This window comes from Lolium perenne, chromosome 4 (assembly GCF_019359855.2).
Source record: "Lolium perenne isolate Kyuss_39 chromosome 4, Kyuss_2.0, whole genome shotgun sequence".
Lineage (NCBI taxonomy): Eukaryota > Viridiplantae > Streptophyta > Magnoliopsida > Poales > Poaceae > Lolium > Lolium perenne.
In genome coordinates this window covers 367,777,119-367,802,487 of record NC_067247.2, presented here as the reverse complement: position 1 = coordinate 367,802,487, position 25,369 = coordinate 367,777,119, and the positions used below count along the sequence as shown (strand labels likewise).

General features: G+C 44.5%; 1 protein-coding gene across 1 annotated transcript; it reads right to left on the bottom strand.

Annotated features, from left to right (window-relative positions):
- Window positions 1–15,702: 15,702 nt before the first annotated feature.
- On the bottom strand, window positions 15,703–24,922 carry LOC127347927 (uncharacterized). The gene is made up of 4 exons (XM_071818317.1): window positions 24,726–24,922; window positions 24,425–24,632; window positions 24,239–24,331; window positions 15,703–15,723 (listed from the first exon to the last, which is right to left on the bottom strand). The coding sequence occupies exons 1-4, from the start codon at window positions 24,920–24,922 to the stop codon at window positions 15,703–15,705; spliced, it is 519 nt and encodes a 172-aa protein (XP_071674418.1).
- Between the last annotated feature and the right edge of the window lie 447 nt (window positions 24,923–25,369).

Here is a 25,369-nt window from a genome sequence, read left to right as displayed (position 1 = left end):
GGGATTCGTAGCATAGAAAACAAAAAATTTCCTACCGCGAGAACGCAATCCAATCCAAGATGCAATCTAGAAGATGGGAGCAACGAGGGGATGAACGAGACTAACCCTTGAAGATTTCCAAAGCCTACAAGAGGAGGCTCTCGTTGCTGCGGTAGACGATCACTTGCCGCTTTCAAAAGCGCGTAGAAGATCTTGATGGTGCCACAATCGGGCAGCACCTCCGTACTCGGTCACACGTTCGGTGTTGATGAAGACGATGTCCTTCTCCCCGTTCCAGCGGGCAGCGGAAGTAGTAGATCCTCCTCGGAATCCCGACAGCACGATGGCGTGGTGGCGGTGTCGATGGAGAACTCCGACAGGGCTTCGCCTAAGCGTATGCGGGAGAAGTGGTGGAGGAGAAGAGGCTAGGGTTTGGGGAGAGGGGGTGGCTAGGGCGCCGGCCATGGGCAGCCCTAGGTGGTGCGGCCAAGAGTGGCTGCCCCCTCCCTCTCCTCCTCATTATATAGGTGGAAATCCCCAAGAGTTGTAGTCCAAGTCTTCGAATAAGACCCCAACAACAAAACCTCCCATAGGTGGGAAACCTACTCAAGGGGGGAGTCCTACCCAAGGTGGGACTCCCACCTTTCCCTTAGGTGGGGTGGCCGGCCACCTATGGTGGAGTCCACCTGGGACTCCACCCTTTAGGGTTTGGCTGGCCATGCAAGGTGGAGTCCCTTCGGGACTCCACTTTCCATGGTGATTTCTTCCGGACTTTTCTAGAACCTTCTAGAACCTGCCATAAATGCACCGGATCATTTCCAAACTTGGAATATGACTTCCTATATATGAATCTTATTCTCCGGACCATTCCGGACCTCCTCGTGATGTCCTGGATCCCATCCGAGACTCCGAACAAAACTTCGAACTCCATTCCTTATTCCATATCTACTTAAACGACATCAAACCTTAAGTGTGTCACCCTACGGTTCGCGAACTATGTAGACATGGTCGAGATCTCTCTCCGACCAATAACCAATAGCGGGATCTGGAGATCCATAATGGCTCCCACATATTCAATGATGACTTAGTGATCGAATGAACCATTCACATACGATACCAATTCCCTTTGTCACGCGATATTTTACTTGTCCGAGGTTTGATCATCGGTATCTCTATACCTTGTTCAACCTTGTCTCCTGACAAGTACTCTTTACTCGTACCGTGGTATGTTGTCTCTTATGAACCATTCATATGCTTGCAAGCTATTTAGACGACATTCCACCGAGAGGGCCCAGAGTATATCTATCCGTCATCGGGATGGACAAATCCCACTGTTGATCCATATGCCTCAACTCATACTTTCCGGATACTTAATCCCACCTTTATAACCACCCATTTACGCAGTGGCGTTTGATGTAATCAAAGTACCTTTCCAGCATAAGTGATTTACCTGATCTCATGGTCATAAGGACTAGGTAACTATGTATCGAAAGCTTATAGCAAATAACTTAATGACGTGATCTTATGCTACGCTTAATTGGGTGTATCCATTACATCATTCACATAATGATATAACCTTGTTATTAATAACATCCAATGTTCATGATTATGAAACTAATCATCTATTAATCAACAAGCTAGTTAAGAGGCTTTACTAGGGACTCATTGTTGTTTACATAACACACATGTATCAATGTTTCGGTTAATACAATTATAGCATGGTATATAAACATTTATCATAAACATAAAGATATATAATAACCACTTTTATTATTGCCTCTTGGGCATATCTCCAACAGTCTCCCACTTGCACTAGAGTCAATAATCTAGATTACATTGTAATGTACCTAACACCCATGGCATTCTGGTGTTGGTCATACTTTGCCCTAGGGAGAGCTTTAGTCAACGGTTCTGACACACTCAGAAACGTATGTATTTTGCAATTCATTTGCGTCTTCACGCATCACTCATTTTCCAAATGAGTCGGCATTAAATATGTTTGGTCATCTGGTGGAACCTTAATTCCGCGGTCTGAAATATGTCACTAATATTGTCATACACAATATAGCTTCAAAGTTCTGACACTATCGGAACTACACCAAGTTCTCAAAGAACCTCTTGACTTAACATCCTCAGTCATTGTCAAAACAACGACATATTCTGCCTTCGTTTGTAGAATCCGTCACAACATTTAGAACTCTTCTAAATCTAGCATTGTGCTACCTTTTAAAACAACACTTAGCCTAATTTTGAGATTGAAATTTTATTTTTATATGTGACAAAACCAATATCGGTGCAACACCTTACAGCGATTTGTTTGTCATTTCTCCATACAAAACTATTTATATATCCTTGGTTCTTCTAAAGTACACAGGGATATTCTTACTGTTTGTCCAATGATTATCACATGAATCATTCTGGTATATGCTCCTAACATTTTAGAGCACTGGACATCTGATTGTGTACATATTAATTGTGATCTAAATCACTCATGTGTTTTTACTCATTGAGTGTCAGATACACTCAAGTTTTGTTAAAACTTCACATGACAAGAACATTTTCTTAATATTTCTATATTGAACTACTTCAATATCCTTTATATGTACTTTGACTTAAACTTATTATGTGTTTCAATCTATCTTCATAGATCTTGATACTAAATATGTTTCAGTCCATATCCTTTCATTGAAGTTAATTCTCAATGAAACCTTTTATAATCAAGTATATAATTACATCATTTATAACCAACTATATGTATCTACATAAAGTATTATAAATATGTCTCAGCGCTCCCACTTAATTTCTTGCAAATGCAAGCCTCTTCATCGTTTCTGATGAAATCAAAAACTCTTTGACTATTTCATCCGGTGAAGATTCCAACTCCGTGATACTCACTTCATCCAATTGAAGTTTTTTTACCTATCTAGTATTCCACGGACTAGCAAAACAATTGGTTGTATCTTATATACACCTTTAATACACACTTCTGTTAAGTAATGTATTTTGCCATCCTACTATCATATCTCATGAAAGAAATATGTAGCGATTACTAGAATAATCCACATAGACTATAATCTTATCGTAGTCAACTCTTTGAACTTTGTCGTAAACAACTTTTCGACAAGTCGAGCTTATTCAAGGATATTCCATCCAAGTCCATCAATTTTATAGATCTGTTTACTTTCAAAAAGTATTCATCTATCTTGGATTTCATGACGTATAGCCATTTTAACGGAGTCAGGGCCCATCATAACTTCTTTGTATGTAGTTGGTTTATCATTGTTCAAAAACAATCCTTTGTTCACAAATCATTTATTTGATCACAAAGTAAACCATACCTACAAGGTTCAATAAGTACTTCGATCTCCATGACTATAACATTTTGTAGACATGGGAGCCATGATCGTCGTGGTTGATGTCTACGGGTGCTTCTATTCTTGTAGACAGTGTTGGGCCTCCAAGAGCAGAGGTTTGTAGAACAGCAGCAAGTTTCCCTTAAGTGGATCACCCAAGGTTTATCGAACTCAGGGAGGAAGAGGTCAAAGATATCCCTCTCATGCAACCCTGCAACCACAAAGCAAGAAGTCTCTTGTGTCCCCAACACACCTAATAGGTGCACTAGTTCGGCGAAGAGATAGTGAAATACAAGTGGTATGAATGAATATGAGCAGTAGTAACGGCGCCAGAAAAGTGCTTGCTGGCGTGCAGTTGATGGTAGTAATATTGCAGGAAGTAAAGATGCAGTAAAACAGTAAACAAGCAGCGATAGCAGTATTTAGGAACAAGGCCTAGGGATCATACTTTCACTAGTGGACACTCTCAACATTGATCACATAACAGAATAAATAGATAGATGCTAGACTCTACACCCTCTTGTTGGATGATGAACACCACTAACTGTGTAGGATTACACGAACCCTCAATGCCGGAGTTAACAAGCTCCACAATATTCAATGTTCATATTTAAATAACCTTAGAGTGCATAACAGATCAACATAACCAAACCAAGTACTGACATAGCATGCACACTGTCACCTTCACACTACGAAAGGAGGCATAGATCACATCAATACCATCATAGCAATAGTTAACTTCATAATCTACAAGAGATCACAATCATAGCCTACGCCAAGTACTACACGATGCACACACTGTCACCATTACACCGTGCAGGAGGAATAAACTACTTTAATAACATCACTAGAGTAGCACACAGATAAATTGTGATACAAAACACATTGCAATCATAAAGAGATATAAATAAGCACTTCACTATGCCATTCATAACAGTGAATAAGTATTCTGTGAAATATAGCCTAAGAGACCCACACGGTGCACACACTGTCACCTTTACACACGTGGGACAAGGAGTCTCCGGGGATCACATAAGTAAAACCCACTTGACTAGCATAATGACATCTAGATTACAAGCATCATCATATGAATCTCAATCATGTAAGGCAGCTCATGAGATTATTGTATTGAAGTACATAGGAGAGAGATTAACCACATAGCTACCGGTACAGCCCCGAGCCTCGATGGAGAACTACTCCCTCCTCATGGGAGACAGCAGCGTTGATGAAGATGGCGGTGGTGTCGATGGAGAAGCCTTCCGGGGGCACTTCCCCGTCCCGGCGGCGTGCCGGAACAGAGACTCCTGTCCCCCAGATCTTGGCTTCGCGATGGCGGCGGCTCTGGAAGGTTTTCTCTGGTTTCGTCGAACGTAATAGGGTTTTCGCGACGGAGACCTTAAGTAGGCGGAAGGGCGGCGTCAGAAGGGGTCTGGGGCCACCAGACACTAGGGCGGCGCGCCCCCCTCCTGGGCCGCGCCGCCACCATGTGTGGGCCCCCTGTGGCCCCTCTCTGGCGGCTCTCGGGTGTTCTGGAAGCTCCCGGGGATTCTAAGATGCTGGGCGTTGATTTCGTCCAATTCCGAGAATATTTCCTTACTAGGATTTCTGAAACCAAAAACAGCAAAAAACAGCAACTGGCCCTTCGGCATCTCGTCAATAGGTTAGTTCCGGAAAACGCATAATAATGACATAAAGTATGCATAAAACATGTAGATATCATCAATAATGTGGCATGGAACATAAGAAATTATCGATACGTCGGAGACGTATCAGCATCCCTGCTTAGTTCCTGCTGTCCCCGAGCAGGTAAACGATAACAAAGATAATTTCTGGAGTGACATGCCATCATAACCTTGATCATACTATTGTAAGCATATGTAATGAATGCAGCGATCAAAACAATGGTAATGACATGAGTAAACAAATGAATCATAAAGCAAAGACTTTTCATGAATAGTACTTTCAAGACAAGCATCAATAAGTCTTGCATAAGAGTTAACTCATAAAGCAATAATTCAAAGTAAAAGGTATTGAAGCAACATAAAGGAAGATTAAGTTTCAGCGGTTGCTTTCAACTTATAACATGTATATCTCATGGATAGTGTCAATGTAAAGTAATATAACAAGTGCAATATGCAAGTATGTAGGAATCAATGCACAGTTCACACAAGTGTTTGCTTCTTGAGATGGAGAGAAATAGGTGAACTGACTCAACATAAAAGTAAAAGAAAGGTCCTTCAAAGAGGAAAGCATTGATTGCTATATTTGTGCTAGAGCTTTTATTTTGAAAACATGAAACAATTTTGTCAACGGTAGTAATAAAGCATATGTATCATGTAAATTATATCTTACAAGTTGCAAGCTTCATGCATAGTATACTAGTAGTGCCCGCACCTTGTCCTAATTAGCTCGGATTACCAGGATTATCATTGCAATACACATGTTTTAACCAAGTGTCACAAAGGGGTACCTCTATGCCGCCTGTACAAAGGTCTAAGGAGAAAGCTCGCATTTGGATTTCTCGCTTTTGATTATTCTCAACTTAGACATCCATACCGGGACAACATAGACAACAGATAATGGACTCCTCTTTAATGCATAAGCATGTAGCAACAATTAATGTTCTCATATGAGATTGAGGATATATGTCCAAAACTGAAACTTCAACCATGATTCATGGCTTTAGTTAGCGGCCCAATGTTCTTCTCTAACATCATGCATGCTCTAACCATTTAATGAGTGGTAAATCTCCCTTACTTCAGACAAGACGAACATGCATAGCAACTCACATGATATTCAACAAAGAGTTGATGGCGTCCCCAGGAGCATGGTTATCGCACAACAAGCAACTTAATAAGAGATAAAGTGCATAAGTACATATTCAATACCACAATAGTTTTTAAGGCTATTTTGTCCCATGAGCTATATATTGCAAAGGCGAATGATGGAAATTTAAAGGTAGAACTCAAGCAATTTACTTTGGAATGGCGGAGAAATACCATGTAGTAGGTAGGTATGGTGGACACAAATGGCATAGTGGTTGGCTCAAGGATTTTGGATGCATGAGAAGTATTCCCTCTCGATACAAGGTTTAGGCTAGCAAGGTTATTTGAAACAAACACAAGGATGAACCGATGCAGCAAAACTCACATAAAAGACATATTGTAAACATTATAAGACTCTACACCGTCTTCCTTGTTGTTCAAACTCAATACTAGAAATTATCTAGACCTTAGAGAGACCAATTATGCAAACCAAATTTTAGCAAGCTCTATGTATTTTTTCATTAATAGGTGCAAAGTATATGATGCAAGAGCTTAAACATGAGCACAAAAATTGCCAAGTATCAAATTATCCAAGACATTTTATCAATTACTACATGTAGCATTTTCCGTTTCCAACCATATAACAATGAACGAAGCAGTTTCAACCTTCGCCATGAACATTAAAAGCTAAGAACACATGTGTTCATACGAACCAGCGGAGCTTGTCTCTCTCCCACACAAGCATTTATTCAAACAAAAACACAAACAAAAGCACACAGACGCTCCAAGTAAAGTACATAAGATGTGACTGAATAAAAATATAGTTTCAAGAAAAGAAACCTGATAAGTTGTCGATGAAGAAGGGGATGCCTTGGGCATCCCCAAGCTTAGATGCTTGAGTCTTCTTGAAATATGCAGGGATGAACCACCGGGGCATCCCCAAGCTTAGACTCTTCACTCTTCTTGATCATAGTATATCATCCTCCTCTCTTGACCCTTGAAAACTTCCTCCACACCAAACTCGAAACAAACTCATTAGAGGGTTAGTGCATAATCAAAAATTCACATGTTCAGAGGTGACACAATCATTCTTAACACTTCTGGACATTGCCCAAAGCTACTGGAAGTCAATGGAACAAAGAAATCCATCCAACACAGCAAAAGAGGCAATGCGAAATAAAAGGCAGAATCTGTCAAAACAGAACAGTCCGTAAAGACGAATTTTAAAGTGGCACCAGACTTGCTCAGATGAAAATGCTCAAATTGAATGAAAGTTGCGTACGTATCTGAGGATCACGCACGTAAATTGGCAGATTTTTCTGAGTTACCTACAGAGAATTCTGCCCAGATTCGTGACAGACAGAAATCTGTTTCTGCACAGTAATCCAAATCTAGTATGAACCTTGCTATCAAAGACTTTACTTGGCACAACAATGCATAAAATAAGATAAGGAGAGGTTGCTACAGTAGGAACAACTTCCAAGACTCAAATATAAAAAAAAAGTACTGTAGCAAAATAAACACATGGGTTATCTCCCAAGAAGTTCTTTCTTTATAGCCATTAAGATGGGCTCAGCAATTTTAATGATGCACTCGCAAGAAATAAGAGTTGAAGCATAAGAGAGCATCAAAAAGCAAATTCAAAACACATTTAAGTCTAACATACTTCCTATGCATAGGAATCTTGTAAATAAACAAGTTCATGAAGAGCAAAGTAACAAGCATAGGAAGATAAAACCAGTGTAACTTCAAAATTCTCAACATAAAGAGGGGAAACTTAATATTATTAAGATGCATATAACCATGTTTCCCTCTCTCATAATAACTTTCAGGGGCATCATGAACAAACTCAACAATATAAGTATCACATAAAACAGTCTTATCATGAGCTATATGAATAAAATTATTACTCTCCACATAAGCATGATCAATTTTATTAGTTGTAGTGGGAGCAAATTCAACAAAGTAGCTATCATTATTATTCTCATCAAGTGTAGGAGGCATAGTATTATCATCATAAAAATTACTCTCCATAGTAGGCGGCACTAAAAGACCAATATCATTATAATCATCATAAATAGGAGGCAAAGTATCGTCAAAGTAAATTTTCTCCTCAATGCTTGGGGGACTAAAAATATCATGCTCATCAAAGCCAGCTTCCCCAAGCTTAGAATTTTCCATATCATTAGCAACAATGGTGTTCAAAGCGTTCATACTAATATGTTCCATAGGTTTTTTAATTTTCGCATCAAACCATCCATGTCTTAAATCAGGAAATAGAATAAGAAGCTCATTGTTGTCCATTATGCCAAACTAGTGTAAACAAGAAACAAAAAGATGCAATTGCAGGATCTAAAGGAAATAGCTTCGACCACACACACAACGGCGCCAGAAAAGTACTTTACCTGGGACCGGAGTATGAGAGCCTTTTACCTTTCCTCCCCGGCAACGGCGCTAGAAAAGTGCTTCATTACCGGGATCCGGTGTGTGTGTGCCGTTTACCTTTCCTCCCCGGCAACGGCGCCAGAAAAGTGCTTGATGTCTACGGGTGCTTCTATTCTTGTAGACAGTGTTGGGCCTCCAAGAGCAGAGGTTTGTAGAACAGCAGCAAGTTTCCCTTAAGTGGATCACCCAAGGTTTATCGAACTCAGGGAGGAAGAGGTCAAAGATATCCCTCTCATGCAACCCTGCAACCACAAAGCAAGAAGTCTCTTGTGTCCCCAACACACCTAATAGGTGCACTAGTTCGGCGAAGAGATAGTGAAATACAAGTGGTATGAATGAATATGAGCAGTAGTAACAGCGCCAGAAAAGTGCTTGTCAAGGCGTGCGCTGATGGTAGTAATATTGCAGAAGTAAAGATGCAAAGAAACAAGAAACAAGTAGCGATAGCAGTATTTAGGAACAAGGCCTAGGGATCATACTTTCACTAGTGGACACTCTCAACATTGATCACATAACAGAATAAATAGATAGATGCTAGACTCTACACCCTCTTGTTGGATGATGAACACCACTAACTGTGTAGGATTACACGAACCCTCAATGCCGGAGTTAACAAGCTCCACAATATTCAATGTTCATATTTAAATAACCTTAGAGTGCATAACAGATCAACATAACCAAACCAAGTACTGACATAGCATGCACACTGTCACCTTCACACTACGATAGGAGGCATAGATCACATCAATACCATCATAGCAATAGTTAACTTCATAATCTACAAGAGATCACAATCATAGCCTACGCCAAGTACTACACGATGCACACACACTGTCACCATTACACCGTGCAGGAGGAATAAACTACTTTAATAACATCACTAGAGTAGCACACAGATAAATTGTGATACAAAACACATTGCAATCATAAAGAGATATAAATAAGCACTTCACTATGCCATTCATAACAGTGAATAAGTATTCTGTGAAATATAGCCTAAGAGACCCACACGGTGCACACACTGTCACCTTTACACACGTGGGACAAGGAGTCTCCGGAGATCACATAAGTAAAACCCACTTGACTAGCATAATGACATCTAGATTACAAGCATCATCATATGAATCTCAATCATGTAAGGCAGCTCATGAGATTATTGTATTGAAGTACATAGGAGAGAGATTAACCACATAGCTACCGGTACAGCCCCGAGCCTCGATGGAGAACTACTCCCTCCTCATGGGAGACAGCAGCGTTGATGAAGATGGCGGTGGTGTCGATGGAGAAGCCTTCCGGGGGCACTTCCCCGTCCCGGCGGCGTGCCGGAACAGAGACTCCTGTCCCCCAGATCTTGGCTTCGCGATGGCGGCGGCTCTGGAAGGTTTTCTCTGGTTTCGTCGAACGTAATAGGGTTTTCGCGACGGAGACCTTAAGTAGGCGGAAGGGCGGCGTCAGAAGGGGTCTGGGGCCACCAGACACTAGGGCGGCGCGCCCCCTCCTGGGCCGCGCCGCCACCATGTGTGGGCCCCCTGTGGCCCCTCTCTGGCGGCTCTCGGGTGTTCTGGAAGCTCCCGGGGATTCTAAGATGCTAGGCGTTGATTTCGTCCAATTCCGAGAATATTTCCTTACTAGGATTTCTGAAACCAAAAACAACAGAAAACAGCAACTGGCGCTTCGGCATCTCGTCAATAGGTTAGTTCCGGAAAACGCATAATAATGACATAAAGTATGCATAAAACATGTAGATATCATCAATAATGTGGCATGGAACATAAGAAATTATCGATACGTCGGAGACGTATCAGTGGCCGCTTCCGGAACCAATTCTGATGCTGCGCTACTCTGATCATTATGCTCAGGTTCATAAACCTTATCAAGTTTTATTGTCCTCCCACTCAAATACTTCGGTAAAAACAATTTCTTGGAAATAAGTAAGAAACATCGACAAACACTTTTGTCTTTGTCTCCATAGTGGAAAGAATTCCCAATCAATTCTGTGGGATAACCAACAAAGACATTCATCCGATTTCGGTTGTAAACTTATTTACTTTATGCTATGCATTCCAAAATTTAAGAAAGGACTATTAGGGTTCATACCCATGCCATAACTCGTATGGTGTCATTTCAACGGATCATGATGATGCTCTATTTAGTGTAAAAGCGGTAGTCACTAAAGCATAATCCACAAAAATATAATAGCATCAATATTTTATCTCATCATTGACCCAACAAGGTTTGGATACATCTCTCGGATACTCCATCATCACTATGATACTCCAAGAAACGTGAGTTGTAGAACAATTTCATAACTCTCTTAGATGTTCGCTAAAACTCGTAATTCAAATATTTCCACTATGATCCAATCATAGATATTTGACTTTTCTATTACGATGATTTCCACCTCATGCTGAAATTTATTTGAATCCATTCAAATGTTTCAAACTTCTTCCTTATCGAATATATCCACATATATATACTCAATTCATTGTTGGAAGTTTTTATGAAGTAGCAGAATCTCCCGCACAACCTATGCCCAGTGAACCACATACATCATCATGTATTTTTCACTAAGTTAGTTGCCCGTTCAACTCTTGGCCTATGAACGGTATTTCAGTCATTCTCTTTAGAAAAGATTTGCAAGCGCCAAACGATTCAAAAATCGAATGACTCCAAAAATCCATTTGCATGGAGTTCCTTCATGCGTTCCTTTCTAATATGACCTAAATTGCGGTTCCACAAATAAGTGGAATTCAAATCATTTGCCTTATAGCATTTTAGCGTCAGTATTATGTATGTGTGTTTCACCATTAAGATTTATAAGGGCTAGATAGGATGCCAATGACGAACATAATAACACTTTATTTTTGTTCCAGAAGTGCATTCCTATCATATTCCTTGTCAGTCACTTAGGCCATTGTATTCTTGTATTGCGTTGTTTTGTATGACATTTCATACCAACCAATATGGTACTAATACCCAAGAATTTCATTGTGTGACCAAACTAGGAATACAACCATAACATGTATATCATGTATATACACCTGAGCTAGACTTTCTAGTCTTCTCTTTTCTTTCTGCCAAAATATCTTTTGTAGTTTCTCTTTTAGCTTTCCTCATTATTCAGAAAATACTTCACCTTCAATAACTTCTAGGTTTGTTGGTCAAATACCAATAACCTTGAGGTTCTTACTTTGAAGTTGATCATCATATGACAAGTGTTTCAGATTTCACTATTAGTAACTTTGTAATATGATGAACAATTTCACTCATAATTTTATCCATCATATCATGATGACTTTTCCGAGACCATGTCTGTACATGCTAGGCTCGTAAAGTTTAACCTCAGTATTCGCATGTGCAAATCTGGCTTGCACCCGTTGTATGCACACATAAAATCTATAACACCCGATCATCACGTGATGCTACGAAACGACGAGTCTTAGCAACGGTGCATACTAAGGACGATCACTTCATGGATATGCGAATATCGTTAGTGCCCCAATAGTTGGAGGATTGGGACGCCTTGCGTCTTCAACCTTCCTACATTCCCATAAAACTTATGAGTTTATGTAGTCTCACCAAATTATATTCTATCATCTTGCAATAAGGTCTTAGATATCACATATATCTCATACCTTGATTATTTCTGAAAACAAAATTTTCAGCTCCTTACTTTTCAAACAGGTTTGAACTTCAAGTTTCACGGAGACAAGATAACTTTAGGTACTAATTGAAACCATAGCTTTTTGAATCAACAATGTGAGGTTTACTAAAAGTTTGCAATAGGACTTAATCATTTCTTGATTCTTTAACAATACGGTACCAGTCCGTAAAGTTTCTTGTCAGATTTTAACAGTATTTCTATCTCAATTATAAGACTAGCGCTTGGTAGAAAACGGATGCCAATACTACAAATTAATTCAAAATACTACTCAGACTATGTTTATGAAAATTAGTTCATGTTTTAATCTAATTATTAATGAACTCCCACTTAATACAACATCCCTCATAGTTGTTAAGTGGTACACGATCCACATCCACTACACCAAAACCGATCATCACGTGAGATGATGTAACTTCAGTGGTGAACATCAACATGTTGATCATATCATCCATATGACTCGTGTTCAACCTTTCGGTTTCCGTTGTCCCGAGGCCATGTCTGTACATGCTAGGCTCGTCAAGCAAACCCAAGTATTCCGCGTGTGCAACATGGCTTACACCCGTTGTATGTGAACGTTGAGTCTATCACATCCGATCATCACGAGATGCTTCGAAATGACGAACTGTGCAACGGTGCATACGAGGGGAGAACACTTTATTATCTTGATATTAATGTGAGGGATCATCTTATAATGCTACCGTCGCGATCTAAGCAAAATAAGATGCATAAAGGATTAACATCACATGCAATTCATATGTGATATGATATGGCCCTTTAGTCTTTGCGCCTTCGATCTTCATCTCCAAAGCACGGACATGATCTCCATCATCAACGGGCATGATCTCCATCATCGTCAGCGTAGCGTCAAGGTCCATGGCGCCGTCTTCATGATTGTTCACCTCATGTAGCAACTATTACAACTACTTTGAAATACTACTCAACATGAAATTTAAAGACAACCATAAGACTCCTGCCGGTTGCCACAATACAATAATGATCATCTCATACATATTCATCATCACATCATGGCCATATCACATCACCAAACCCTGCAAAAACAAGTTAGACGCCTCTAATTTGGTTTGCATATTTTACGTGGTTTAGGGTTTTCGAGTAAGATCTAATCTACCTACGAACATGAACCACAACGGTGATACTAGTGTTGTCAATAGAAAGAGTAAATTGAATCTTCACTATGGTGGGAGAGACAGACACCCGCAAAGCCACTTATGCAATACAAGTTGCATGTCGAACGTGGAGCAAGTCTCATGAACGCGGTCATGTAAAGTTAGCCCGAGCCGCTTCATCCCACCATGCCACAAAGATGCAAAGTACTCGAACTAAAGACAACATAAGCATCAACGCCCACAAAACAATTGTGTTCTACTCGTGCAACCATCTATGCATAGACACGGCTCTGATACCACTGTAGGGATTCGTAGCATAGAAAACAAAAAAATTTCCTACCGCGAGAACGCAATCCAATCCAAGATGCAATCTAGAAGATGGGAGCAACGAGGGGATGTATGAGACTAACCCTTGAAGATTTCCAAAGCCTACAAGAGGAGGCTCTCGTTGCTGCGGTAGACGATCACTTGCCGCTTTCAAAAGCGCGTAGAAGATCTTGACGGTGCCACAATCGGGCAGCACCTCCGTACTCGGTCACATGTTCGGTGTTGATGAAGACGACGTCCTTCTCCCCGTTCCAGCGGGCAGCGGAAGTAGTAGATCCTCCTCGGAATCCCGACAGCACGACGGCGTGGTGGCGGTGTCGATGGAGAACTCTGGCAGGGCTTCGCCTAAGCGTATGCGGGAGAAGTGGTGGAGGAGGAGAGGCTAGGGTTTGGGGAGAGGGGGTGGCTAGGGCGCCGGCCATGGGCAGCCCTAGGTGGTGCGGCCAAGAGTGGCTGCCCCCCTCCCTCTCCTCCTCATTATATAGGTGGAAATCCCCAAGAGTTGTAGTCCAAGTCTTCGAATAAGACCCCAACAACAAAACCTCCCATAGGTGGGAAACCTACTCAAGGGCGGAGTCCTACCCAAGGTGGGACTCCCACCTTTCCCTTAGGTGGGGTGGCCGGCCACCTATGGTGGAGTCCACCTGGGACTCCACCCTTTAGGGTTTGGCTGGCCATGCAAGGTGGAGTCCCTTCGGGACTCCACTTTCCATGGTGATTTCTTCCGGACTTTTCTAGAACCTTCTAGAACCTGCCATAAATGCACCGGATCATTTCCAAACTTGGAATATGACTTCCTATATATGAATCTTATTCTCCGGACCATTCCGGACCTCCTCGTGATGTCCTGGATCCCATCCGAGACTCCGAACAAAACTTCGAACTCCATTCCTTATTCCATATCTACTTAAACGACATCAAACCTTAAGTGTGTCACCCTACGGTTCGCGAACTATGTAGACATGGTCGAGATCTCTCTCCGACCAATAACCAATAGCGGGATCTAGAGATCCATAATGGCTCCCACATATTCAATGATGACTTAGTGATCGAATGAACCATTCACATACGATACCAATTCCCTTTGTCACGCGATATTTTACTTGTCCGAGGTTTGATCATCGGTATGTCTATACCTTGTTCAACCTCGTCTCCTGACAAGTACTCTTTACTCGTACCGTGGTATGTTGTCTCTTATGAACCATTCATATGCTTGCAAGCTATTTAGACGACATTCCACCGAGAGGGCCCAGAGTATATCTATCCGTCATCGGGATGGACAAATCCCACTGTCGATCCATGTGCCTCAACTCATACTTTCCGGATACTTAATCCCACCTTTATAACCACCCATTTACGCAGTGGCGTTTGATGTAATCAAAGTACCTTTCCAGCATAAGTGATTTACATGATCTCATGGTCATAAGGACTAGGTAACTATGTATCGAAAGCTTATAGCAAATAACTTAATGACGTGATCTTATGCTACGCTTAATTGGGTGTATCCATTACATCATTCACATAATGATATAACCTTGTTATTAATAACATCCAATGTTCATGATTATGAAACTAATCATCTATTAATCAACAAGCTACTTAAGAGGCTTTACTAGGGACTCATTGTTGTTTACATAACACACATGTATCAATGTTTCGGTTAATACAATTATAGCATGGTATATAAACATTTATCATAAACATAAAGATATATAATAACCACTTTTATTATTGCCTCTTGGGCATATCTCCAACAATCAGTACAATCTTGAGAGACCAGTTCGGCATCCTGCCAAAGAGGAGAACAGTCGGCTATTCCAAGCCGTACGCAATGAATATGATTTGATTCCCTGCCACCCAAGTATCGGCTCCCTGAGTTCTCAAAGTTCAACGGATCAGAAGGGGCTAGCTCAATTGAGCATGTGAGCCGATATCTAGCGCAGTTGGGCATGATTTCAGCATCAGACCCGTTACGTGTGAGGTTTTTTGCGCAATCTCTCACAGGACCAGCTTTTGGGTGGTACACCTCGTTGCCACCAGATTCAGTCCGAACGTGGAAGCAACTAGAAGAACAGTTTCATGTTCAATATCACTCAGAAGCTACCGAGGCTGGCATTGCCGATCTGGCGCAGGTGCGGCAGAAGCGGGGAGAAATGGTGTCGGAATACATTCAGCGTTTCAGGACTGTCAAAAACCGATGTTATTCGGCTCGTTTAACTGAGAAAGAAGCAGTCGATCTGGCAGTGTTGGGCCTCACAGCGCCGATCAAGGATCTGGCTTTCCAAGTGGAATACAATTCACTGGCGCACATGGTTCAGAAATTAACATTGTATGAGCAGCGCCACCCAGAATTGTACCAAGATAAGTTCAAACGCCCGATAGGCCTGGTCGAGACAGAAGAAGTTGAGGACTTTGCAGAAGATCAGGAAGTAGCCGTGGCTGAATGGGCTCGGGGGGACAGCTCCCGTGTCCTGCAAATGGGTGAAACAACAAGGACCAGCAAGAGGGTTTGACTTTGATGTAAGCAAAGCTGAGCAGATATTCGATTTATTGCTTAAGGAAAAACAGCTGAAGTTACCCGAAGGCCATAAAATCCCTACGGCGCAAGAAATGAACGGGAGACCGTACTGCAAGTGGCATCACTCGTTCACCCATATCACCAATGACTGCAAAGAACTGCGTCGGCAGATCCAAACGGCGATAGAACAAGGCCGTTTGATCCTTGGTCAGTTTGCCATGAAAGTGGACACGCAACCATTTCCTGGCGTCAACATGGTGGAACACAATCACTCCACGAGGCGTCAGCTGGATTTCTCATTCGATGTTAACATGGCAGGGCCTGTATACCACCATGGCAGGGATAAAGAAGAAATCGGTCCCTCCCGTGGCAAGGAAAAGGAGGAGGCCGGCCCACGCGACCGGCCCCTATATGATGACAGACGGTACGTCACCGAGGAACAAGTGAGAAACGTGCGGTATCAACGACCGCTCTCTGCGCATCTCCTTAACAAATATGAGCATCAGTACGACCGACACCGGCGGTACGATGTAGACAACGGGAAATATCGTCGGTATCATAAAGACGACGAAGGATATGAGCACCGCGCTAAGGGGAAGTCAAGAGAGCAGGAAGACATGGACAGACACTGGGATTGTCCTTTCTTTAAGCACTGCTGGGATTCAGGAATGAGCCGATTGCCTACAATCGACAACTGCCCGGAATGTAGACAGCAGAAGAAGGACACATGTGAGGTTTCAGTGTTCAAGCATCTAGGGCCTCTCCCATCTCAGAACATACGAGCTGAGTCATCTCAGGGAGAAGATTTCGAGGAGTCAGAAGATGAAGAAGAAGATAGATACCACCGGCCAAGGTGGTGCCCTGATGGACTCAGTCACTCCCAAAAGCGTAGGGTTCAGCGGCTACGTAGCTTGGAGGAAGCCGAGGCGCAATACCTGCACACGTTGAGGAAAGCGCGGCCTAATCTGGCCGTGAAAATTTAGCAAACTTTGGAGGCGGAGAATCGTTTACAGAAGAAAGAATGGCGCCCCAAACAAGTAAAAGCCGATGCGAAGGCATCGGCTGACACAAATATGGTGTTCATACTTCCGTCGGAGTTTTGTGCTCCAAGAACCGAAGAAGTGCCGGTAGCACAGTTTGACTGCGGCCCACGGCCAGTTATCTTTGAAAAGCCACGAGAGAAGAGCTACAAACATTTGAAGGCCCTGTACCTGAGAGGTTATATCAACGGGCAGCCTGTCAGCAAGATGTTGGTTGACACGGGAGCGGCAGTCAATATAATGCCATACTCCATGCTACGGCGGTTGGGACGCTCTAACGCAGATCTGATCAAAACCAACGTCACACTAAGTGACTTCAACGGCCAAGCATCAGAAACGCAAGGCATTCTGAACGTGGATCTAACCGTGGGCCGAAAAACCGTCCCTACATCATTCTTCGTCGTCGACAGCAAAAGCACCTACGCTGTTCTGCTAGGGAGGGATTGGATTCACGCCAACTGCTGCATTCCATCCACAATGCACCAATGCCTGATACAGTGAGATGGAGATGAAGTGGAGGTCGTTCATGCAGATGACTCGATCGAGATCTCCATAGCTGGCATGAATATTTGGGACGCAGACGACCAAGAGCCGATCTCTGGAGTCAGTTTGGACGGCTGTGAGCGCATCGAAGCTTCAAAAAACGGGGTGAGGCTGGTCTTATCCACCGGCCTGACAGAGTTGCAAGAGCAAAGTCAATGGACGTACGTGGCAAGGCCGATCCCTGCGATCGGCCCTAAAAACTAAAAAGCAATGATCTCACCTCAAGCATGTCACGTAGTCGTAGTAGGGAGAATCCCTCCCGTAGTAGAGTACAAATAAGGTGTAAACCTTCATTGAGCAATGCAATCGAAAAGGAGGCCGATTCCAGCAATCGGCCCAAATTATCCTCACCATACGTTTTGCATGTGTTCAACATCGATCTAGCAGGCGACGGAAAGCGTCAGGCTACAAGGACGTAGCAGGTGGAGTCGATGTTCAGGTACAGTTCCTGGAATCGGATGACTGGAGAGCCTATATCTTCAATCACTTGAAAGATTCGGCTCGGGGGGCACCTAAACGGATAAGGTACAAGGCCATGAAGTATGTCCTTATTGGGGATGACATGTTCTACAGGACTTTGGAAGGGTTACTTCTCAGATGTCTGGGACCAGCCGAGTTAAATCGGCTCGTACACGAGGTAACGCATACATGCTCGAGGAGCTGAGCGGTGTGAAGTTCCCAGTAGCTGTCAATGGTCAACATCTCAAGAAATATTTTCCAAGTATGTGGGATGACGGGCAGTGAAATATGGGGGCCGATGCACGAAATCGGCCAGTAAAAAAAATATACAAAGCAACATGACGCAAAGCACAGACGATGCACAAACATCGACTTTAGACTAAAAAGCTGATGCGCAGCCATCGACTCTAGAGGTACAAACTGTTACAAGGTATCAGGTTACATGGATAGGCTCTACTGGAGGAATGCCTCGAAGGCATGGAGGGCGTCAACACGGACACGATCCACCTCGGCGATCTCGGCCTCGTCATCTTCGTCCTCGCCTGTTACTAGATGTTTGCTCAGGGCACGTATTTCTGCCAGATCAGTTCTCAGTTGAGCTTTGAGACTTTCTGCTTCTTCTTGGGAGCGGGCAATAAGAGCTCCCTTATCAGAAATAAGCTGTTTGGTTGCCCGGACCCTCTCTTCAAGGTCCTCCAATTCCTTTCGCAAGGTCTCAAGTTCGGTGGTGCTGACAGAGGTGTCAGTTTTGGCATCTAAGGCCGCCTTTTTCTCATTAAGCCGCTGACATTTGTCTGCAATATCGGCTTTCAACGGAAGTTGGGCGTGGCGTAGATCGATTCTCTGACGAGCTAACTTCACCCTTGACCTGTAGGCAGACAGAGTCACAACTGGCCAAAGTTTCACCTGCAACGTTACCGGGAGGTGGTGCTTGATTTCTTCAAGAACACTCTTCACTTCCTCGGGGTCTTCGACCAATGTCTCGATCGGAGAGGAAAGCAGGGCTTTGAGACGCTGAAATTGACGTAGGACAGCGCTCGGTCGTGGTTCATCGCATGCCGTAGAAGGAGCTGGTTCGATGGATTCAGGGTCGAATGTTAGCAAGCCCGAGAGGTCACAACCCTGACAAACAGAAACAACATCAGTATGCAGCAAAAGGGAAGGGTAAGCCAAACGAAAGGAGTATACCTCTCCTGAAACCAGGGGGGCAGCCGATAATGAGGTAATCGGCTCTTGTGTTTCTGCTGGGGGCTTGGCCATATTAGCGACCTTGTCAACGGCACCTTGAGGGATTACTGGATCCAGGTTTGCGGAGGGCATCTGTACTTCCTCGACTCCCCCACTAGAAGTGTCATCAGTCTGCAAAGGAGGTGGTTAGCCGATGTGAGCAGCAATGGATTAGCATGAAAAATGAGCCGGGGAGAGTATGGAGGGTAATTACATTGGAAGCCTCTTGGTTTGATGAAGGGGCTCGCGGTTCCTTTCGAGTCCTCTTGGTGCATCGGCTCTTTGTGCGTAGACCGCCTTGCCCCGCTTTGATTGGAGCTTGGGGGCAACAGGTTCAGGAACTGGCCTTTTCCTGGAAGCCGATGGTGGAAAATCTGGCTGGCTCTGAGTGGTGATTTTCCCAGAGTTACCTGAGCTCGAATCCCCTCGACTGGATTGTGTTTCCTCGCTGGAGTTGTTTTCGGTGGAGGCCTATAAAAGAGGAGTTAGTAAGCACAAGCATGTTTGCAGAAGCCCATAAGGGTAGATGAAATCAGTCAAGGCATGGATCAACGTACGTGCAAGCTCTCTTGACCTGGAGAAGGGCTCCGGCGCTTCAACGTTTTCCTGGCGGCTACCTTCCTCACCGTCGTTCTTGCCTTAGTTGGGGCTCGGGGGGCAGCTGGCCCGGAAGATACTTTGCTCTTGGAAGCCGATTTTGGTGGAATCGGCTGGCTCTGCATCACGACCTTTTTCAAGGGTGGCGAGCTTTTGCAGAAGAGGACCACATGAGCCGGTGGGAAGAATTCAAAAGGGGAGCCGTCATCACGTGTAGGTTCTGGACCGTCTTGTTGCTGCAAGGAGACAGAGCAAGGTTATAGAAATCATTGTAAGCCACCTCAAGAAAATTTGCGAGTGGTAGTACCTGTTCTGCGGGGATATCATATTCAGCATCAAGTTGTTTCAGCAATGGTCCCAGAGCTCTCCTGAAGGCATGAGTTTTCCACATTGACCACCAGGTCTCAAAACCGTCGGTTGACGAGGTGAAAGAGAGGTTGTGAGGGACTGGAATTGTTAGAGCATCAAAGAAAGAGTAGCACCTCTGACCGGTGAGGAGATCGGGCAAGTCGGCTCTGCTCTCTATTAAGTGGTGAAGGAAGAAATGGGAGACACCTGCCCAAGACCAAACTGCCGGGCTGCTACGACCGGCTGATAGGACTCATAACCAGGTTTGATTATTCTGTTTGATGTGCTCATGCCAACTGGAAGGAAGCAGGGACGGATCATGGTGGAATACAAGTGCCGGGTGCTGGGGTCATCGGCAAAGCTGTCTAGCCTGAAGGAGACTGGATTTTCAAAATTTTCAGCTTCCGTGTAAGGAAAGAATAGAGGATTGTCCAGGCCTTGGAAGAAAATGCTGAACCACTTTGATGCTTCCTTGGGGATCAGTTTACTACCTGGAAGGCTATACAAGGCTTGGCCGTAGCTAGTGCATCGGATCTGCTTCCCATTAGCGTCTGGAAAGGTGCAAGTGGCCAAAAGTGGGGAGTTTGGGATATGGTTCTGGAAATACAGCTGAGCCCATAGCTGAATAAACCACCAGGGACCTCCTGTTTTGACTGTTTGTTGGGAGAATAATTTGACAGACATTAGTTGGAGATATCGATAGACCTCTCCAAGGAACAGTTTGCCGAGGCCAAGCTGGGTGCCTCTGGCAAGTTCATAGGCCAAGGAAAGATAATTCTTGGTCGGAGCAAGTGAAGGGCCACAGAATATGAAGTGTTCTAACCAGAAATTTAGGAAGGCCGTGTGTTCTTTCTCTGTTACAGGGCCTTTATTTTTCATATGGCATCGAAGATAAGCACCCCAGTTTGTGCACTCTATTTTGGAAGAGAGTTTGAAAGGGACCCTTGGCAGCATAAAAGCAGAGGGGCTGGGAGATGTAATGTCTAGGCCAGTGATCATTACCACATCTAGCAGAGTTGGTGTCATGGGGCCGTGGCCAAACATGAAGCAGTTCAGAGCATCAGACCAGAAGTAGCCGATGGTTTTTAGAAGGTTTTCATGCTTCTCAAGGGGAGACAATGATAAGGACAGAGCATCGGCTATTCCTGTGGTTTCCCATGTGGATTGGTAAGTTTTGGATACTCTACTATACCAGCAAACCCAATCTTCAGGAGGGTTAGGCCAGGCTCGTAAGCAGTCGGCCCAAGAAGTTAGATCTAAATTTTGGCTCACGAAGGGGATCCTATTGGCCTCGCAAGAAATCAGATGGGCAGGACTCTCAATAGAACGGGGGCCAAGACAAAGAGAGTTTGGAAGAGAAGGATGTGGCAACAGAATGTCTGATACCTAAAATTAATGGTGGAATAAAGCATTAGTTCAGATGTTTGCTATTAGTTCTAACACTATGCTCGGATGGCGAGGGGCGGTTAAGGATTACCTTCAGGCCAGAGACCGTTGTGTTGGCATTGGACGATTCCGCCATCTGATTCGTCGGCGGAGATGAATCTGCGCGGTTGGGGATCTGGGATTCGCCTTGCCGTGAGTTGAATCTGTTCGATGGGCAATTGGAGATCTGAGACGAGGGTCACAGGTTACCGTTTGAAATTTGGGGAATGACCGCTTGGACCGGTCTAAATGGGTAGCTGAGTATGGCCTTGCTGGTGTTTTATGGTAAAAGACTGATGCGTTGCTATCGGCTCTTTGTGCGTTGACCTGCTTTGACAATCGGAAAAATCAGACACGGAAGCGTTCTTCATTGATTAAAAGGGGGGTTTTTACAATAAGAGCCGATTGCTCACAAAATGAGGATTTGCTGCCTAATGCACTACTACTAGCCCTATTCTAGTAGTCCCTAATCTAGGGGCCGTCGCTGCCCTCGTCGTCGCCGTCCTCGCCGCTATCGGCGCTGCTGCCGGCAATGTCTTCGTCGCTGCTGCTGAAGCCCTCGGCAGTGGCTTCTTCTTCGACATCGTCGTCGTCGTCCTCCGACCCTGCGCGGAAGCGCTTCGCCGGCGGGTAGTCATCGGAGGAGGTGTCCTCCTCCGCTTCATCCTCTCCGTCGGAGGAGAGGTCCTCGCCCCAGGAGAAGGCGTCGCCGTCGCTCTCTTCCTCCAACTCCCCGTCCACGAGGAACTGGAGGTTGTCCTCCCCGTCGGTCAAGGATTCGTCATCCTCTTACCCGACGGCGAAGTCCCAATCCACCTCGTCCCACCACAGTGGGGCGCGGGCCTCGTACGCCGCTATCGGGTCGTACTCCGGCATCGGCTCGCTGGAGGAGGAGGATTGGAAGGAGAGACCCGAAGAGGCAGAGGAGGAGTCCATGGTTGCAGAGGAGGGTTTTTTCGATTGCTAATGCGGAACAGGAGAATGAAGAGGCGAACTGCTCGGATGAGGTTAAATAAAGGGAATATCGTGAAAGATGATTCAATGTTGTGGCAGTTTTCGAGGATGCGGTGCCAAAACTGTCAAATCGTGCAGTACAGAGAAGTTGAGAAGGCAATGCATCATGATGGAAAGGCACTGTAGTGGTTCTGCTCTGCAACGCGTGACCCGATGAAGGAAAACAGAGTGGTTTTGGAATTATTATTGCCAAAACCAGGGGGCATGTGTTATCACCAGATTTTAGCCAAATCAGAAGATGGGCCGTGATTGTGATGGGCTTGGAGGATATGCACATAAAGTGTTTCTGAATCGGCCTCGTGCGAGAATTTGGGCTAGATTGCCCGTATATTTGTACATTATGGTAGATCGTATTTTAGTTTAGAATTAAGAGATAGAGTTTGGTTCGTACACAGTTAGGTTTATTCCAAAGATAGAAAGTCCACGGACTATAAATATGTACCTAGGGTTATTGAGAAAGGAGGACGATCACGTTCACAACAAACACAATCTAGGCGCATCGCCACCCCTTGTTTCGAGGGTTTCTTCCGGGTAAGCGTCATGCTGCCCAGATCGCATCTTGCGATCTGGGCAGTATCAGTTTATTCGTTGTTTTGTGTTGCTCGTACTGAAGCCTTGTTGATGGCGAGTAACACTGTTATCATAGATGTTTTGGGGCTAGCGTCGATACTTTCCTGATATGTTTGCGTAGTTATGCTGCCCCTAAATATCTAGCTGCCTTTGCACCTATCTTAGGTGTAAGGGCAGCGTCTTGCTTGGACTTTATTTTAGTAGATCTGATCTGTTATGGTTGTTCCTTGTTCTCAAGGATTAGTTTGATATCCGCATGGTCAGGCCTTGCAAACGGGTTGAACGATCCAGTAGTGCGTAAGGTATGGTTTGCCGATCCAAGAGGGGTTGTTCCGGGAATCGACTTTGTGTTGGTTTTTAGGCCTCTTCTAGGATTAGTTTTCTGTTATCTTTCGTATCTGCCAGGCTCAACTACGTGTAGGACGTTCCAATTATGCGGTGAAAGCCCTAGACTGTCGTAGATTGATTTAACTTGGTACTGATCAAGCAGGATCCCCATGTTATCGTAGATCCAATACGAACCATGGATGAATCGGCTCTTTGAGCTGATGCACAGGGTAACCTGAGAGCCGATCGAGGCTCGGATTTAATGTTTACGTGTCTGCCATGCAGGAAATTAATCGAAGCAATCCATCACCTTCCTGACCAGGTATAGGTTAGGTGGCACGCCCTCGCAACAACCAGGACGTGTGCCGGAGCTTTGCGGGCTGTCGCCCGAGGGACCAGGACCCACCAGCAGTTCTGGGAGCCTCCCGGCTCTTCGTGTTGCTCGTCGCTGCTCGCCGGTGGGTTTTGGCAGGCAACAGCGTGCCAGTGGCGGACGCACTGGACACGTGCCTCGTAGTGCATGCCAGTCACCCTCACCCTGCACAACTCGTGTAAGATAACGTCGCACGCAATTTCCTCGCCCTCAGCCCTCTTGAAGTATTTCTGCAACCATGCACATAGGTAAAACAAGAGGAATTAGAGCAACTATTGGTAGTCAAGAAGTGTTTGAATGCTAAGAAGCCAAAAGTCACGTACCCAGAAGTGGCGGACAACCCGCTCTTGCATGTTGTTGTACTTGCCGCTAGGATCTTCCGCGTAGGTGTAGTGCTTCCAAGTCCAAGCCACATCGCGGCCACCACTAGGGAGATTGACAATCCCAGGGAAATGCTTCCTAATTAGGCCTCCAAGGATGTTCGAGTACTCACGTGTCGGCTTCCTCCTCGGGTCGCCATACTTGAACATGCTGCACAACGAAATGCCAAAATCAGTATGCATGTGATAAAAATTTGTATAATGATAAAAATTTCAATAATGGAATGCCAAAATCAGCATGTACCTCTTTCCAGCGGGCACGAGAACAACATAGCGGAAGGCCCAAGTTTTTAGCTTGGGGAGTTTCGTAATCCCGCGCTTATACGGCTTCTTGTCCCGTGGTTCCAGCCTCTCCTCGGCTGCAACGTACACCTCCTCCGCCGGCGGATACCAAACTAGGTTTGGGTCTAGCTCCTGCGGCAAACCCCCCCAACCCCTCATCCTCCTCGAGGTCCTCCCCACCGTCCTCCCCACCGTCCTCCTCGTCCTGCCCACCGTGCTCCTCACCGTCCTCCTCGTCCTCCCCACCCCAGTGCTCCTCATCATCATCCTCGACTGGGGGAGGACTAGGAGAAGTGGTACGAAGTCGCCGTGGCTTGGCATTCTTCCTCCGTGGTGGAGGGCTAGGAGGAGCGCTAGGAGGACGTGTCTGCGACGAACCACTCGAAAGCCCCACAAGCTCAGCCACGGCCTTGATCTTCTTTTTGAAACCTCCCTTTCTTTTTCTTGGCGGCATGTTTCAATCACCTGCAAACACAATGAAAAGAGTGGTTTATTAGTATGCAATGTAAACAGATGAATATTAGTGAAATCAACAATAAATAGCACACAGTTCAGTACATATATCATAGTTTATTACAAATAGCACATAGTTCAGTACATAGGATA